General features: G+C 47.6%; 1 protein-coding gene and 1 long non-coding RNA gene across 4 annotated transcripts; both read left to right on the forward strand.

The window, feature by feature from the left end:
- The first annotated feature begins 238 nt into the window (after positions 1-238).
- LOC121170289 lies at positions 239-779 on the forward strand. Its single transcript, XR_005885940.1, has 2 exons — positions 239-400; positions 665-779. It is a non-coding gene; the product is annotated as an uncharacterized LOC121170289 (long non-coding RNA).
- Positions 780-4604: 3825 nt separating this feature from the next.
- Positions 4605-17009, forward strand: MSL1 (MSL complex subunit 1). Of its 3 annotated transcripts, none has more exons than XM_041001876.1 (9): positions 4605-6020; positions 8430-8653; positions 9603-9985; positions 11912-11959; positions 12418-12482; positions 13359-13426; positions 13769-13893; positions 14050-14122; positions 14533-17009. In XM_041001876.1, the coding sequence occupies exons 1-9, from the start codon at positions 5253-5255 to the stop codon at positions 14621-14623; spliced, it is 1845 nt and encodes a 614-aa protein (XP_040857810.1). In that variant the 5' UTR covers positions 4605-5252; the 3' UTR covers positions 14624-17009. The 3 variants fall into 3 exon arrangements, with proteins under 3 accessions (XP_040857810.1, XP_040857811.1, XP_040857812.1); XM_041001878.1 differs by lacking the exon at positions 4605-6020 and adding an exon at positions 7179-7450; XM_041001877.1 differs by lacking the exon at positions 11912-11959.
- Positions 17010-17173: the final 164 nt, after the last annotated feature.

Raw genomic sequence — 17173 nt, forward strand, 5'->3', positions numbered from 1 at the left:
CGAAAGATCCAAATTTGAGCAGTGGTTTTATTGATGAGGAGGGACAAAGAAAAAAAAAAAAAAGGCAGCAGGGAGGGTGTGTCCTACCTCCCTCCGGCGGAGGAGGCCAGTGGCTTGGGGCGCTCCGCTAGCGGCGAGGAACGCAGGCCGGTCCGGCCCAGGGCTTGAGGGCCGGAAGCCATCGCCCGCAGCCGTGGGGAAGAGGCCTCTGCCCCGCGGTCGGCTCCGGACCATGGGGGGCTTTGGAGGGCTCTGTCCCGCGGTCGGCTGGGGCCATGGGGAGCTCTGCTTTCCGTGCCACGTGGATCCGGGCGAGTCCTAGCCTTAAGCATCCGCCCCCACGAGCCCTTCCTCTGGGGGGAGAAGCCAGAAGAGCTATCTTACCTAGTTCTGTGCCAAGGTTAGTGGGGGAAAAGCTGCTGCACAGGGAGCTGGAGGGGACCCGGTGAAAAGGCTTGCAGCTTCCCTTCCCATACCGTGGGCTTTGTGTTATGGAAATGAAATTCTGCCCCTCCTAGTCAGCAGTGGAGGCACGGTGAGTGCTTAACTCTGTACCCTTGCAAAAGGATCGGGTCGTTATCCCACTAAGGACAAAGCAGACAACTGTTTGGGACTTGATTTATGCATCCTGGTGTTTTTTTTTTTTTTTTTTTTTGCCCCCTAGGTTCCTTCACAGCTAGCAACTCTACCTTCTGCTTGGCCCTCACCCCAGATACCATCCTGGATCACCAGAGTTTACAACCTAATGGTTGGGAAGCAAGAATTTTCTTTCCTTCTTAGAAGATCTCAAGTGTGGGTTTTCTGGTGGTTTACCTTGTGAACTAAGATCAAGATGAGACCTTCAACTCAATTCCAGCCTTGTCTCATGGGGGGAGAAAACTGTGTTTACTTAGTCTGAAGTAGTGAGATCCTAGTAGTGGGATCCCTGCGCTGTCAATTTGCCAAGGGGGAGAGTGTGTGGACTGATGAAACTGCCAGCTTTTAATTTTGCTAGTAAGCACATTTAAAAACTATTACTACCAAATGCTGTTAACTGTCACTGCCATTTTCACAAAATAAGGCTTTGATATGCACAAATAAGAATTCGTTTTGTTTTTTTTTTAAAGATTTATTTATTTATTGGAAAGTCAGATATACAGAGAGGAGGAGAGACAGAGAGGAAGATCTTCCATCCGATGATTCACTCCCCAAGTGAGCGCAACGGCCAATGCTATGCTGATCCGAAGCCAGGATCCAGGAGCTTCTTCCTGGTCTCCCACATGGGTGCAGGGTCCCAAGGCTTTGGGCTGTTCTCGGCTGCTTTCCCAAGCCACAAACAGGGAGCTGGATGGGAAGTGGAGCTGCCAGGATTAGAACCGGCGCCCGTATGGGATCCTGGGGTGTTCAAGGCAAGGACTTTAGCTGCTAGGCCACGCCGCCGGGACCACAAATAGAAATTTGTAAGCTCAGAATTAATAACAGTCCACAGCCACCTTCTAGGGACTCACCTGAGTACTATATGGTGGCTTTTTTTTTTTTTTTTTTACAGTTAATTTTGTCCTAGACTCTCCAATTTGGGCTCAGTCTTTAGACTGGGGCTTGACAAACTTGAAGTCCAACAGCTTGTTTGTATGTCCCGTAAGCCAAAAAATGTTTAAATACTTTGAAATTTGAAAAAATGTATTTCAGGTCCAGCACAGTAGCCTAGTAGCTAAAATCCTCACCTTGCATGTGGCAGGATTCCATATGGGTGCCGGTTCTAATCCTGGAGGCCCTGCTTCCCATCCAGATCCCTGCCAAGGGCCTCGGAAAGTAGTCAAGGATGGTTCATATGGTGGAAGGAGAGACAGATTTTCTATCCACTTGTTCACTCCCCAAATGGCTGCCGTGGGAGCCAGGAGCTTCCCCTGGGTCTCCCACACAGGTGTAGGGTCCCCAGGGTTTGGGCTGTCCTCCACTGATTTTCCAGGCCACAAGCAGGGAGCTAGATGGGCAGTGGAGTAGTTGGACATGATGCAGCGGCCATATGGGATTCTGGCGCTTGCAAGGCCACTGTGCTGGGCCCAGGTTTCACTATTTTTTAAAAATATATACCATTAGTATTACATGGCTGCCAACCTCAACCAAGCTAAAGGTTGAGGGTAGATGCTTTTTTACTATAGCTGGATAGCTCATTTAGTCTTTTTAAAGATTAATTTACTTAAAATTTCTTTTTTTATTGGAAAGATTGATTTGCAGAGATAAGGAGAGACAAAGATCTTCCATCCACTGATTCACTTCCTAAATGGCCACAGTGGTGGCCGGAGCTAAGTTGGTCCAAAACCAGGAGCTTTCTCTACGTTTCCAATGGGGGTGCAGAGGTGCCAAGGTTTTGGGCCATCTTCTGCTTTCCCAGGCCACAAGGAGGGAGCTAGATGAGAAGTGAGGTAGCTGGGACACGAATGGACATCCATATGGAATGCTGGTGCTTGCAAGGTGAGGATTTAGCTGTTGAACTATTGTAGCAGGTCCTCATTTGTCTTTCAATCGTGAGTACTTAACAGATGCCAGCTTGATGCCACTGTGTGGTTTTAGAAAATGAGGCCAGAGCATTAAAGCAAAATAGGACTCTAGTTGGGAAGGACCATGAACAAAGTGAACTGCTGAGTCAGTAGTGAATTCCATGGAGAAAGATAAAGCCAAAAAGGGGAAGAGAATTTGGAAGGGGTTGAGAGCTTCTTCCATTGGTGTGACCAAATCGTATCACTGAAAGGATGACATTTTAGAAAAGAGCATTCAGAAATGAGGGGGAAAGTTCGGTGGATATATTAAGTTTGAAAAAGAATCCAAGTGGAGGGGAGAACATGTGGAAGGCCCCAAGCAGACACATGCATGAGGACACAAAGACAGTGGGGCCTGAGGCAGGAGCTGGAGGCCCAGGCGTCACAGCAGCGCTGGTGGATGGGGTGGATCCTACAGGTCATTCCCAGGACTCTCGGGAAGCCAGTAAGGGGTTTTGAGCAGAGCATCTGATCACATCGTGCACATTTCACCCAATCCATATGGCCGCTGAGAGCCAACTTAAGTAGATCACAAAGGTTGAAACATAGAGCCCAATTACAAGGGAACTGCAATTTAAATGTGTCTTACACTAAAGTGGAAGTTGTGGTGTTGGCCATGCGTAGGATTTCCCATAGACATAGTGAAGGACAGTAGGATGCATGAACAGGTTATAGGGTGGCAGGGAAAGAAGTAGAAGTAGGATTTGGGTGGGGACAATTTTATAAGTTTGAAAAAAAGACTTTTTAGATGTCCAGTTGCATCTGAATGCTCAGCAATTGGAAACTTTGGAATTGGGTTGAGTTCAGGAAGGATTTAAAATTTGGGAGTTGGCAATATGGAGCTAAACCTCTGCCTGATATGCCATACTGCCACACTCCAATCCAACTCCCTGGTGTATCTGGCCAAGTGCTTGGGCCCCCTGTACCCACATGGGAGACCCCACAGGAAGGTCCATGCTTTGAACTGGCCCAGCCCTAGCCCCAGCTGCTGTAGGGAGTGAACAGTGGATGGAAGAGGGCTGGAGTCCTCTTGGCTTCTGCATACACTAACACCCATTTTGTTGAAGATAGAGACACAGTTTTAATTATAAGTTTTTTACACCGGACCACAGAATGTTGGTCTTCTCCATCTCCATTTGTTTTACAAAAACACACCTCGGACAGAAAAGAAAAACAATTAAGGCTTAACTCAAACTTCTTTGAGGGAGAAATTCAGTGAGCACTTGTTGGCTAAAGTTGCTGGGCCATAAAATGAACACGGAACAATAGGAGGAAATGCTCTGCAGAGAATGGCCTGAAGTATTCCTATTCCCCTGCAAAGACCGAAGTCCCTCCAACTTCCAGAGATTTCCTCCATGAACCCCTTCCAGAACAGGCCTCGAGTAGCTGGCGGACAGCCTGCAGGAGGGAACTCTGTGCAGTTGGCACCACCTCCTGCCAAGGAGGCTGTGGCAACAACTCCCTGGGCAGCAGACTCGGCGGGTCTGCCCCGCTCCGGGGACTACAAGTTCCTAGTTTCTGGTCCAGATCCTCAGAGACAAAGAACTTCATTCTCTCCCACGCCAGTGTGGGGCTGCGGGGAGCACTGAGGTGGCGGGGTCAGAATTCTATGCCACCAGAGCCAGTCAGGGCAGCCAGGATCCTGACTGGTCCAGGAGGCGTGCGGGGAGCCGGGGCCGGCGCGGGCCGCGTGCGTGGCCAAGGTGCTCCAGAAAGGGCTGCCACCAAGGGCGCCTCTGCCTTCTGCAGCCTTCTTCCTCCCTTCCTCCCTCCCTCCCTCCCTACCCCCTGCTCTCCCGCGGCTGTCTCCCGGGGCGCCTCCGCATTCCCCAGCTCCCCTCGGCCGCCCTCGCCCTTGTTTCTTCCTGACCCTCTCCCGCTCGCCCCTCCCTCGGCAGCCCACCTTCACCCCGCTCCTCCGCGCGCGCTCCTCGGTCCTTGCCCCCTCGTCTCCCGCCTCCCCTCGCCGGCCCCCAGGCCCCTTCCCCGCCCCCCACGAGGCGGCCGCAGCCCCTTTCACAATAGCGCGGCCCGCCTCCCTCCTCGCCGCTCCCGGGGCGCTCCCGCCCGCTTCCCTCGTGGCGCGTGCGCTCTCCGGCCGGCGGCGGCTGCGGCGGTGGCGGCTCCGAGCGGCTCCGTTTTTTTAAAGGGAAACGCTGAAGCACTGGGGGTGACTGTGGGGGAGGGGGACCCCGAGCTGCAGAGACCCCCCCCAGGGGTGGCGACAGAGGGGCCCCCTCCCGGAGTAGGAGGGCTTTGGGCGGACTCATCCCTCCCACCCCCTTCTGAGGAGGAAAGGGGGGGAAAAATGGAGGCTCGGGGCGGCTGAGGCGAGCTCCGGGGCGGGGGGCCGGGGCGGGGAAGGGGGGTGTGGGGTGGGGAGACGAGGCGGGCCCGGCCGGGCCAGGGGGGGCCGAAAGCGAGCTCCGGGGATGAGCTCGGGGGCGGCTGGGTGCGAGCTCCTGCCTCTGAGGCGAAGGCGGCGGCGGCAGCAGAGGCGGCGGCGAGGCCCCCATGGGCCGGCGGCGGGCCTCAGCCGCGGCCTCCACTTCTCCGCACGCCGGCGGGATGGCGCCCAGGCCCCGGAGGAGCCGCGCTAGCGGAGGCCTGCTGCCGCGCTGCTGAGGCGAGCCCGCCAAACTCCCCTCCCCCTCCTCCGTCCTCGACCCCCCGCACCTCGCCCCTTCCCCACCCCCTACTCCGTCTCGGTCCCCGGCGCTGCTCCGGACCACTATGACCATGAGATCCGCAGTGTTCAAGGCGGCCGCGGCGCCCGCCGGCGGCAACCCTGAGCAGCGACTGGACTACGAGCGGGCTGCGGCGCTGGGCGGCCCCGAGGACGAGCCCGGGGCGGCCGAAGCCCACTTCCTCCCCCGGCACCGTAAGCTCAAGGAGCCGGGGCCCCCGCTGGCCTCCGCCCAGGGCGGGAGTCCCGCGCCCTCCCCGGCCGGCTGCGGCGGCAAGGGCCGGGGCTTGTTACTGCCGGCCGGGGCGGCCCCTGGGCAGCAGGAAGAGAGCTGGGGCGGTTCGGTGCCCTTGCCCTGTCCGCCCCCAGCCACCAAGCAAGCCGGCATTGGCGGGGAGCCAGCCGCGGCCGGAGGCGGCTGCAGCCCCCGGCCCAAGTATCAGGCAGTCTTGCCCATTCAGACGGGCTCTCTCGTGGCGGCGGCCAAAGAGCCTACGCCCTGGGCTGGGGACAAGGGTGGGGCGGCTTCTCCAGCTGCCACCGCCTCGGACCCGACGGGACCCCCCCCACTACCTCTGCCCGGGCCTCCACCTCTGGCACCCACCGCCACCGCCGGGAGCCTGGCGGCCAGCGAGGGCCGATGGAAGAGTGTGAGGAAGAGCCCTCTCGGAGGTGGCGGCGGCTCGGGAGCCTCCAGTCAGGCCGCCTGCCTCAAACAGATCCTTCTACTGCAATTGGACCTCATTGAGCAGCAGCAGCAGCAGCTGCAGGCCAAGGAAAAGGAGATCGAGGAGCTCAAGGCCGAGAGAGACACGGTACGGGAGGGGTTAATCTGCTTTCGGGACGAGGAGCGAGTTGTGCGCATGCCCGGACGAAGGAGGGGGGGGGGTTGCTGGAGGAAGCCCAGGTGTACCCCCTCGGTTAAGGGGTCAGGGGAGCTTGGCTCCCAGCCTAGGGGTGTCATAGGTGCTGGGTCGTTGGGAGCCCGGCTCGCCCACTCGTTGGCTTGGAGGGAAGGGTTAAAGGGCAAGCTCCCAGCGAGAGGGTGGGGTGGGGGAGGGGAGGCCCAGGGGCCAAAGGGTTAATTTAAAATGACAGCTCGAGACTTCTGGGAAAGACTGTATAGCGTAGAAGACGACCTGGTGTGCGAGAGGTTCAAAAATGCAAGGGTGCTGTGCCTCGGTGGTAGCTTTGTGGAATGGTTCAAGAGCTGTTGTGTTGGAAATTCCTTGTGGAGGAGAGGGGCTTAGCAGCTGTTGCTGTAGGCGCCGCTGCAACATCTTCAGCTAGGAGGGCCGGAGGCCTTGTGGCGGGCGGAAGGATGGAGGTGATGGCTGTGGAATGGCAATTTAGTGCTGTAAGAGCGCTGTCTTGGCTCCCTGACAGTTTCTAGTAGTCATCTAAGGTGGAAAACATATGCAGGTGCCTCAGAGTGTGAAGCGGGAAGGTTTTTTTTTTTTTTAAGGACTGTGGGGAAAGTCGGTTTATCGAATGTGTTAAGTACAAGCTCCCCGCAGCACACACCAAATCCTTGCTTTAGAATCCTGAGGTAGTGTGGAGGTTGTTTCTTATTTTGTCTACTTCTGAGGAGTGTGAATCCGCAGGCTTGTGTTGTGCTGCAGCGGTGGTTAAGGGCACCTCTGCGTGAAGACATGTTCCTTTGGATATCAGGGACGCTGAGGTGGTGGGTTATTATTTGTGCTTTCCTACCTTACAGCTGCCTAAAAATAAACTCGGTTTCTACAATTGTATTCAGGCTGCAGCGATATCTTTCTCTGTCTTTCTCTCTCTCTCTTGTCAAGGACTGAGCAAGGGAGCTGAGGTTTATTCACTGTGTTTGCTTTTTAAATGAATCGCATCAGGTGGCTGTTTTCCTGGCAAATCCGTTCAGCAAGGTGGGCTGGGACCTGGAGAAGGGCTCCTGAAAATATGTCAGGGTGTTGATTTGTGGAAGTTACTCAACATGGAGGTGCCCTGCTCAGCTACTGTACTGCAGTCTGGGGGAGCGAGGGTACTGTAATTACAACAGATCACCTCCATACATGGTGTTGAGGGGTGAGACCAGTAAAGGAGAAGAAATCAAGGAAATGTCAACCACAGCCCGTGGTGAAATAGTGCTAAGACTGTGAATCAAACCAGATGTAAGGAGATGAAGCGAGAGGATGGCTGACAGAGACGTCTCTGCTCAATGTGGAGGCTTCTGTTCAGTTCTTGAGGTCATGCCCCTTTTGGCAGGCTTTTCTGGGTAAGAAAACTGGGGTGAGTGAAGGATGGTGTGTCAGGGTGAACTTGGCATTCACTGCTTGTGTTGTGTATTGCAGGCTTAAGTGTTGCTTACTTGTTTTCTCTTATTCCGGTTGTTTGGTCTCAACTGAAATCTATGTAATACATGTAATTAAGGCAGCATTAATATCACTGCCTAACCCAGATAGAACTCTTGTAGAGTCCAAGTAGCACAATTGGCACCTTTCCTCAAAACTAAATTAATTCTGAAGTTTTCCATATTAGACCTCCATTTTCTGTTTCATTAGGTAGCCCTCCCTTTTAATTAGAATTAAAGGACTTCGATTTTCATTAATATTTAAACAAATAGGTATAAGTTTTTCTGTTATCTAAAACGTGAAGGGATAGGTATATGTCATGATTGTTGAGGTTTGTGGGCCATTTTTCAAATGGATGCTCATTGTTTCGGAAGTAACCCCACCATGCCTGCGCACATACAACCCTTTAAAATAACACTGCCATTCGTAATGTTACTGTAGGAACTCTTGATTACCTCCTGGTATACTGTTTTGACCTTGTCACGATCATGTATAGTTTTTGAATAGAAGTAGAGAGGTTAGGATTTGGACAGCCCTAGGGACTCTCAAAAAAGTATGCAGGGTATGTAAGGTTAATTCTGGAAACTCCCAGCTCCCACATGTTAGCAGTAGCAGAGATGCTGTCCTTAAAATTTCTGTATGGGCCCTCTTGGTGGAGAGAATCTTTCAGAAGAAACTCATTCCCCAATATTGTCCCTTGCCATCTAGGTTTAAAAGATGTACCTTGTTTTCCCCAGTATATTTAAAGTAAAGATTTTCAGCCTAAAGTCTGCCAGTAAGAAATGAGTTGGGTTAATGTAATCCACAGAGAGACGGAGGACTGTACTGATTATATTAAATGGGGCCAAGTACCTACATTTAATTTTTTGTGTTTTAAGTTTACATTTTGCCACTCTCTTTTAGCTCCTTGCTCGGATTGAACGCATGGAAAGGCGGATGCAGCTGGTAAAGAAGGATAACGAGAAAGAAAGGCACAAGCTGTTTCAGGGCTATGAGACTGAAGAGAGAGAGGAAGCAGAGCTATCTGAGAAAATTAAACTGGAGTGCCAGCCGGAGCTTTCTGAGACATCCCAGACTCTGCCTCCCAAGCCCTTCTCATGCGGGCGGAGTGGAAAGGGACACAAAAGGTGTGCTGATGACTGTTACACTGTGGACACTGGTTACTGATGATTGCAAGGAAGGGCCTGGGACTTAGGATTGGATTTTATAGTGACCATAGCCTGAATTACAAATTCTCATTCATCTGAGAATTCTTGAGCAGCCTATAAAAGTCTGTTAGGAACTAACAGCTTGGTCACAATAGTGTTTATAGAATGTGGAATACATCATGAAAAGAATGGGCAACAAATGTGACCGAGTTTCAGACCAGAGCAGTTTGCTTCAAGTTAGGAGATATGAAGTGCTGTGGTAGGCACCAGTAGAAAAATACAGAATTTGAAATGAAAGAAGTTAGACTGTAAGGATGGGCATTAAGTTTTGAAAACTCAGAATTCAAAAGCATTGAGACATGCAGATACATGACACAGGTGCAAATGGAATTTTGTAAGATTCAGGGATATTAAAAAATATTGTTAGTACTGTGAAATTTTAAGAAAGAGAGGGATCTTGAAAAACAGTCATAGAATTTAGGTTGGTGGGGTGGCAAGGAGGTGGTATCTGGGCAGAGGCAGGAGAGTCAGCAGCAGGCAGCTAGGAGGTTGTAACTAGCATGGTACAAAGGTGGGAGGCAAACTAGAGCGATGTCCGGCTGACAGTGAAATAGGTGGCACAGAGTGGTGTTGGTTAAAGTGTTGAATACAACAGGAATCTTTAAATCTAGCAAACTACAAATACTGCTAGGGATTCTTAAGCATGGAAATCGATTCAGCAAATGTTGACTAAGAAGGTCGTATTCTGAACACTCTTGAGCATGAGCTGTCTGATGATTTCCAGATGAGCACCGCTTATTTCAGGTATCTGAATACTACTAATGTGGAACAAGAGAGCGAATCAGCCCTCTTGTCCTTAAATGTACTCATATCAGGTTTTGTGTAAGAGTGAATAAGTTTTTATAATGTTTTCTTCCCTATCTAATAGGAAATCCCCATTTGGAAGTACAGAAAGAAAGACTCCTGTTAAAAAGCTGGCTCCTGAATTTTCAAAAGTCAAAACAAAAACTCCTAAGCACTCTCCCATTAAAGAGGAACCCTGTGGTTCCTTATCAGAAACTGTTTGTAGACGTGAATTGAGGAGCCAAGAAACCCCAGAAAAGCCCCGGTCTTCAGTGGACACCCCACCAAGACTCTCCACTCCCCAGAAGGGATCCAGCGCCCATCCCAAGGAGAAAGCCTTCTCAAGTGAGATAGAAGATTTGCCGTACCTTTCCACCACAGAAATGTATTTGTGTCGTTGGCACCAGCCTCCCCCATCACCGTTACCATTACGGGAATCCTCTCCAAAGAAGGAGGAGACTGTAGCAAGTAAGGCATAGAGAACACTTGCTCTTATACCCTAGTGGTGGCGGTCAAGCTAACAAGTGTGAAAATGCCTTTGGCATTTTTAAAAAGTGCAATCAATAAAGCAGAGTTCTGTCAAGAATGAGTAAGTTAACAGCCAGAGACAGACACTGTGCAGGCATTGCAAATAGATGGAATTACAGCAAAATGTGCTCAATGTGTTTTGCCTGCTTACAACACTGGGAGATGTGTTTGCCAGTAAGTTGCTCATCACAAGAGCACCAGACTTGGGGGGGTGTGTATTCTCCGGCAACTTGCATGCCCTCTGAAAGAAGGGTTTTCTGTGCTATGAAATGCATAGAACTTACACTTTGCCGTGCACGACTGTTCCTGCAATTGATACTGTGTGAAACCTGGGAGGGTGGTCTTTGGGTGTTCTCAGGGGCCAATGATTATTTTTGGGTTGGGGAGCCAGCTTCGGGTGGGGAAGTTCACTTGGGCCTCCGCTCTTTAACTATATAAACATTTATCTGTATCTCTATGTCCCGGTCTGGGGGGCAGGAGGAATCTGCCAAAGACCAACAGTCTTACTTTATCTTCCTATACTTCACACAGGTTCTAAAATGTGGAGAGTTCACTTGGATTGCAGTAGCCCATTGGTTGTTCATATATTTAAATAAAATGGTCTACAAACTATTTTTCAAACAATAAGGACTATCTTGGGATATCTGAGCTGCTTGGGGAGGGTATGGGGTGTGGGACCTTGGTCATTTCTCCCCCACCTTTTTTTTTCTTTTTTTTTTTTTCTTTATGGCTTCTACACAGAGATGCTCCCCTATCTCCTACATCAACCCGTAACTGGAGTGTGCCTTCCATCATCTATTAGTCTATGACAGTCACTGTGGGTGTTCTGGGCTAATGGGGAAAGCCTTCTTGGATCGAGCTGCAGCCCCACGTTTCTATCACTGTGTCTTGCCTTAACAGGGATGGGAATCCATTCCAATAAGACAAGAGCATTTTCCAGGCTTTGTTTGGCTCTTCTGGTGATACAACTAAGTGGCAGAGATAGATTACTCTTCTTAATTATCTAAGATTCATCTGGCCTCACCTTTGAGTACATGAGATAGACCAGGATCCTGATCTATATTCAGATTTTTTGTTGGTTCAGTCATTTGAACAAGTTCATCCTTCATGTGCTTAACCTTTTTGCTGCCATGGCAATGCTGTGTAACATCTTGAGAGAAACCATGAAGCAACTTCCCATCCGGGATTGGGAAATGGCTTGGTCCAGACCTGTTCTGTGTGACTGGCTGTTTTTGAAAACTGTCTGCCCTAGCACAGAAAATTCCAAATACCTCTGAGATTTGTGGGCATAATTGTCCGAATGAGTCTGACTGGGTAGCACCCAGCCCCTTGTGGAGCCTGAGTTGTGGATGAACGTGTGGATCCTAATTCTTGATGCCCCTATCTCAAGAGGAAATCTTAATGGCTTAGTCTAAGGAAGCCAAAGTCTTTGTGCATGTTGTTCAGGCTGGACCAGCAAGGTAGTTTGTTTGGAGGGAGGAGGGAGCTGTTAAAGAAGACTTCATATGTAAGTTTTGAGAACACTGATATTTTATTTGAAAAATAGGGTCAACTTTTACTCACCTGCCATGTTCTGAGTTTAAGGTTTGATATCCTTGGCCATCAGCTGTTGCAGGGAAACCACCCTAAATAATGAAGAAAAGAAGTCGTCTCAGTGTAAAAAAAAAAATGTGGTGGGCTTATTTTCTTTTCTTTTGTCTGTTGTTCCCTCTGCCCCTCCCCCCAGAGAGAAATTCTCAATAGAAGGACTCAAAAAACAAAATGGCTTCCTAGTGAGAACTTCAATGATGATCCTTTCCTCCATTTTGGGTATGGGCTTTTTTTCTTTTTTACACTGAGATGATTCTTCTTTCCTGCATTATTTAGGGTGTCTGATGCCATCAAGTGTTGCAGGAGAAACTTCAGTCTTGGCTGGTGAGTAGAATAGGAGCTGTGCTGGCTGGGCCTGGGATGGGGGTAGGTGGGATGGCGGACGGTTGGGAGCTGCATTCCCCATCCGCTGGATGGATGTGGGAGAGTGAGTGATCAATGACACTCCCATAGCCTTCCAAATGACAACACATTTCAGTTGTTTTTCAGGAACTTCAATAGCATCCATTTATGAATTGTCAGGTATTGGCTTAGGGCTTTTTTTTTTTTGCGATCCTGAGTTTGGCAGACTTCAGTGGCATTTTAGGTTGTTTAATACCATAGCAAGGACACTGAAAATGGCTTCAGGTGAGGCCATAGATTGGATTCATTTCACTTGGTAACTCTGTCTTTCTGGGGAGAGACCTCTTGACCTAGTGAATAGCTGGAAGGTTGTTCAACTTTGGATTTAAAGGTGGCTCCACCCCCTCCTCCCTCTCTTGTTCTTTTTCTCTTTTTTTCAGTTCCTTCTTGGAGGGACCACCCAGTAGAGCCTCTAAGGGACCCAAATCCTTCAGACCTTCTGGAGGTAGGTATCCAAAAGATATCAATGGAAGGGAATGAGAAATTGAATAGAATAGAGGGGTGTGTGACTGGAAAATAACAGGATCCTGTGGACAGGTTAAATGCAACTTTGAGGCCAGCAAGCAACTTGATTATCTAATCCAACTGGTTTTTATTTATTTATTTAAGAGAGAGAGGAAGAGAGAATAATCTCATCCATCTATTGGTTCACTCCCCCAATGCCTACAGTAGTCCCCAGTCGGGGCTGAAGCCAGGAACACAATCCAAGTCTACCACATGAATTGCAGGGACCCAGCTCCTTGGGGTCTGTATTTGCAGAGGCTGGAGTCAGAAGGCAGAGTCAGGTATTAAATCCAAGTACTCTGATGGGGACATAGATGTCTTAATTACTAGACTGCCAGCTACCTTCATTTTATATGGGAGAAAACTCAGATCTGGAACGGTTAAATGGTTGAAATAATAATCAGGTAGTGGTAGTGTTCAAAACAGGTCAGTCTCTTGTAAGTAGAAAAGTTAGTGTATGCCATTCAGCAACATAGTTATATGTTCCAAACTCATTTGACTCTTAAAAGGTGTGTGTTTTATTTTACAATCGTTTTTTCCGAAAATATGAAAATAGCAATGGTTTATAGTAAATGCCAAGATTATTTCTGTTTGATCTTTCACCTTGGAAATTATTTTGAATTTGAAGATTCTTAGAGGGTGGGAGTGGTGAAAGGAGCATGTTTTTTGTTGATTCTGTTACTCAAAAATTAAGATACCCAAGGAACCACCAGACTCAGAATCTGAAGGTGAAAACTTTTACATTTCTGGGAGCTCGCAGTTAGTGAATGTGGGCAAACAGTGATAAATAGTTTATGATCTGCTATTCTTTACACAGAACCTGGATGACAGTGTGTTTTCAAAGAGGCATGCAAAACTGGAGTTGGATGAGAAGAGAAGGAAAAGGTGAGGCTAAAAATGTCCCTCCATCCTGGGAACAACAGCCCGTTTCCATCTTGTGGAGAATCCCAGAGCTCTTAAGTCAACTACTTCTCCGTTGGTTGATATTTGCTGTAGGTAGAGATATTTGATCTCTTTTTCCTCATTTGTGCGTTTCCTTGCTTCCACTCCATGTGGAACTACCCACGTTGGATCTGGACTGCTGCACCTGAGCAGCTCTGCCCTAACCAGCAAGTCAGTTTTTGTTACCCTTTCCAGAGGAGTCTGGATTGTGTGAGTTGGTTTTATGGGACAGGTTTTGGGTAAGCAGTAATATTGGATTTGTTTTCTTTGTCTGGTTTTCCCCAGATGGGATATTCAGAGGATCAGGGAACAAAGAATTTTACAGCGACTGCAGCTCAGAATGTATAAAAAGAAAGGAATTCAGGAATCTGAGCCTGAGGTTACCTCATTTTTCCCTGAGCCAGATGATGGTAAGTTTTGCCTACTTAAAAAGTGGATTTAAAAAAAAAAAAAGCATACATACCGGCTCCAGGATACAGTTTTCTCTGAATGAATTGGGGTGCTGTAATTACTGGACATTTCCCATCTGTATCACTAACAAGGTCCCCTTTGACTTTCTTCCATAGTTGAAAGTTTGATGATTACCCCCTTCTTGCCTGTTGTAGCATTTGGACGACCATTACCAAAATTAACTCCACAGTAAGTATGAGTTATTTTCTGCTCTTTTCAGGTAACAGGAACCTCCCTTTTAGATTTCACAAAAGTCTAGATACTAATTGGAACCAAGTGGCTTAGAGGTAGCCTTGATTCTTTGACAGAATGAAGCTACCTGGGTGATCAGTTTTGGTGCTAAGATTCCCATTCTAGGAATTAGGATTTTTTTGTTTTGTTTTGTTTAGATTACAGATAGATAATTATTTTGCTTTGTTTCTAAATTATTGACTGTGGTTTGACTTAGAGGCAGAAAAGACCCTCCAAACTGGGAACTTGGGAATCAGGGATTAGTAATGGTGAGTTTTGTGGAGTCACAGTTAACATTCACACCGAGTCTCTTTTAGTCTTACAAGTTGATTTCCTCGTCTTTTTTTTTTTTTTTTTTTTTTTGCCAGGAATTTTGAGCTGCCCTGGTTGGATGAGCGTAGTCGATGCAGGTTGGAGATCCAGAAGAAGCAAACACCTCACCGGACGTGTAGGAAATAGCTGTGCTGGCAAGAACGAGCCCTGTCTTCAGATAGTTGTAGCATGCCATTCCCAGAGAGTGGCAGAGACCTGTGTATGTGACCTGTGTCCTATGCGTTGTCATTCGCTGGTAATGCCCTTCCATACCCCCTTGAGTTTGTTTTGTTTTTTCGTCACTCTGATTTCACCAGAACTTTCATTGGACTAATTGTGAATTATGGAAGATGATTGGGATTTCTTTTCCCTTTGTGGGAAAATGAACTCTCAAGTAAAATTTGCATAATAGCAGATTTGGAAGTTTCAGGGTCTGCTTCTTTACATTTGTTGAAGCGGTAGAGTGGCTGTCTCCAGGGAACACATCAAAGATGAAGCAACCCTTGCTGCTGGAGTGTGCCTGCGTGGCACTCTTCACCTTGGAATGCTTACCTCATCGTTGGGATATAGTAGTTTTTACCCTAAAATAAAACGAAACAAAAGAACCTCACCATGAGCTTTAGGACCAGATCAGGAGTAACAGCTGAAGTGATGAAGAAAGTTAGTCTTCAGAGTAGAAAGGAGATTGTTGTTAGATGAATATCTGAAAAGCCAGGTTTTCTCTGAAGATTATTCTCTGATATACCCATGTGGGAAGGGGTGTTTGTGATTATTTTCTTAGTTAATGGATAACTGAATTATTTCTCCACCTTTCAGAAAATAAAATTTTTGGAGAATACAGTGGGGATGATTAGTCTCAGAAAGGTTATAGTGCTAAACGGGCAGTTGGCACTCAGAAATGCATGCCACAGAACCTGTGTAGGTAGGTGTCCATGTGTCACATCGCTTCTCAAGGATTATCATTTTCAGAGCTCTGGGTGGTGAGACAGGTTGAGAGGGAGGAGGAAACATTGGTCCTTTGGCTGGCAAATGTCTGTTTTGAAGCAAATGTACCTAACACACTTCTCCATTCACTTTGGAAAAATGATTTTGTAAGTGTGCCATTTTGGTCCCCCTTCCCTGCCCCCATTTTGTTTAAGAAACAATTTCAGGACAGCACTCCCAGGCCACTTTGGTCTCTGAAAGATCCCTGTTAACTATCTAGAAGGAAAACAGAGCCAAGGGTTATGGTCTCAAATACATAGGAAATGCCTTTCACTAGTCTTCAGGACAACTGTGTGAAAATGAGGAGGTCTAATCTCCTAGAAGATAGGGACTTTTATCCTTGCAGAGTATGTCCCCAGAGTATTAGCACTTTTAGAGGAGAAGCCAAGGTATGTAGGGTGTGTGTTTGGCCCACGAGTGGAGCGTGACAGAGGATGGGACACCATTGTGGGAAGAGAAGTTCCTCAGGGGCTTCCCACTGCTTAAGCTTTTTGTGAGATGCTGATCTGTGCTCCCTGTGTTTGACTTTGAAAGAAAGTATTCTGGCAGCACATGTAGTATTGGATGATCTTGTTGCTTTTATTTCTCTCTCTCAGTATGTGTGTGTGTGTGAATATGTGTGTTTGGCTATGGGTTTTCATTTGTTAACTCCATTTGCTTAGGAGAGTGGGGTCTCTATAAGGGAACCTGCTGTAAACTTCATCACAGCAAGGATATAGAGAGAAATAGGACTTACTCCACTAGGGGCTCTCATCTCACACCTTGAGGAGATTTCTAGAAAAACTGGGCCAGCTTTTCTTTGTTCTCCATCATTTTAACGTGGCAAGCTGATTAACTCTCCTACTCTTACCTAAGTTGTTATGTTCCTTCATAACATGCCCAGAAAGAAAAAACACCCCAATCAGTGTCTTTATTTTGTTCCTTGATCCCTCTGTTTTTGCTTGGTTTAAGCGTTTGTCAGATTCTGAGTATTGGCTGTGGGCTAGCGAATTTAACCTGTTTGTGTCCTATGCAGGGGACTCCCCAGATACTGTACTTGAGCTAGGCTGAGAGGAATCCATGAGGTGCTATCTGGCCAGACTTACGTGGATTCCGTTTCCTTGGTTCTGCATCCCCCTAAGGACCTCTTGTTTTAGTGTCCCCTCGTCTAGATCAGTTCTGCTTTGATTTTGAATATTGTTGAGGTCTGTTGAGGAGGTTGAAGCAAAGTAAGAGCAAAATTACAGTGTGTTAGTGTGTGAGGGGAAAATTTGTCTTATTTTTCCCTACATGGGATACAACACTGTGAAATCCAGTCTTCAACTGAAAGCCCTGCAGTTCTCCTAAAACATAGTCCTTTGTTTCTTTCTTTAACAAAGTTTAAGCTAGTGTTAATAAATTAAAAAAAAAAATTGCTTGTCTGTCTACTTCAGCTTTGTTTTATGCCCATTTCATATTGTTGTCTGTGTTGTAATTCATACTTTTGATACCATTTCTGATGTGTAAAATTGGTTGTCTTGTAAATATCTTATAAAGAGTTGAATTGTAAATAAACTATTGTGGCTGTTAATTTTTGAACTTCTGCTTCATTCAGTTTATTAGATTTATCAAGAAACCAGTCTGCTTGTACATTTGAAAGACTGTAAATAGACCAAAAGGTTATCTTCTATTTAAGGTACTCACTTCCTTTTGTGTATGAGTACATCTGTTTCTTCCTTCTATGTCTGTTGTCCT

The sequence above is a fragment of the Ochotona curzoniae genome, unplaced genomic scaffold (genome assembly GCF_017591425.1).
Source record: "Ochotona curzoniae isolate NIBS_2020 unplaced genomic scaffold, NIBS_Ocur_1.0 scaffold_2453, whole genome shotgun sequence".
Lineage (NCBI taxonomy): Eukaryota > Metazoa > Chordata > Mammalia > Lagomorpha > Ochotonidae > Ochotona > Ochotona curzoniae.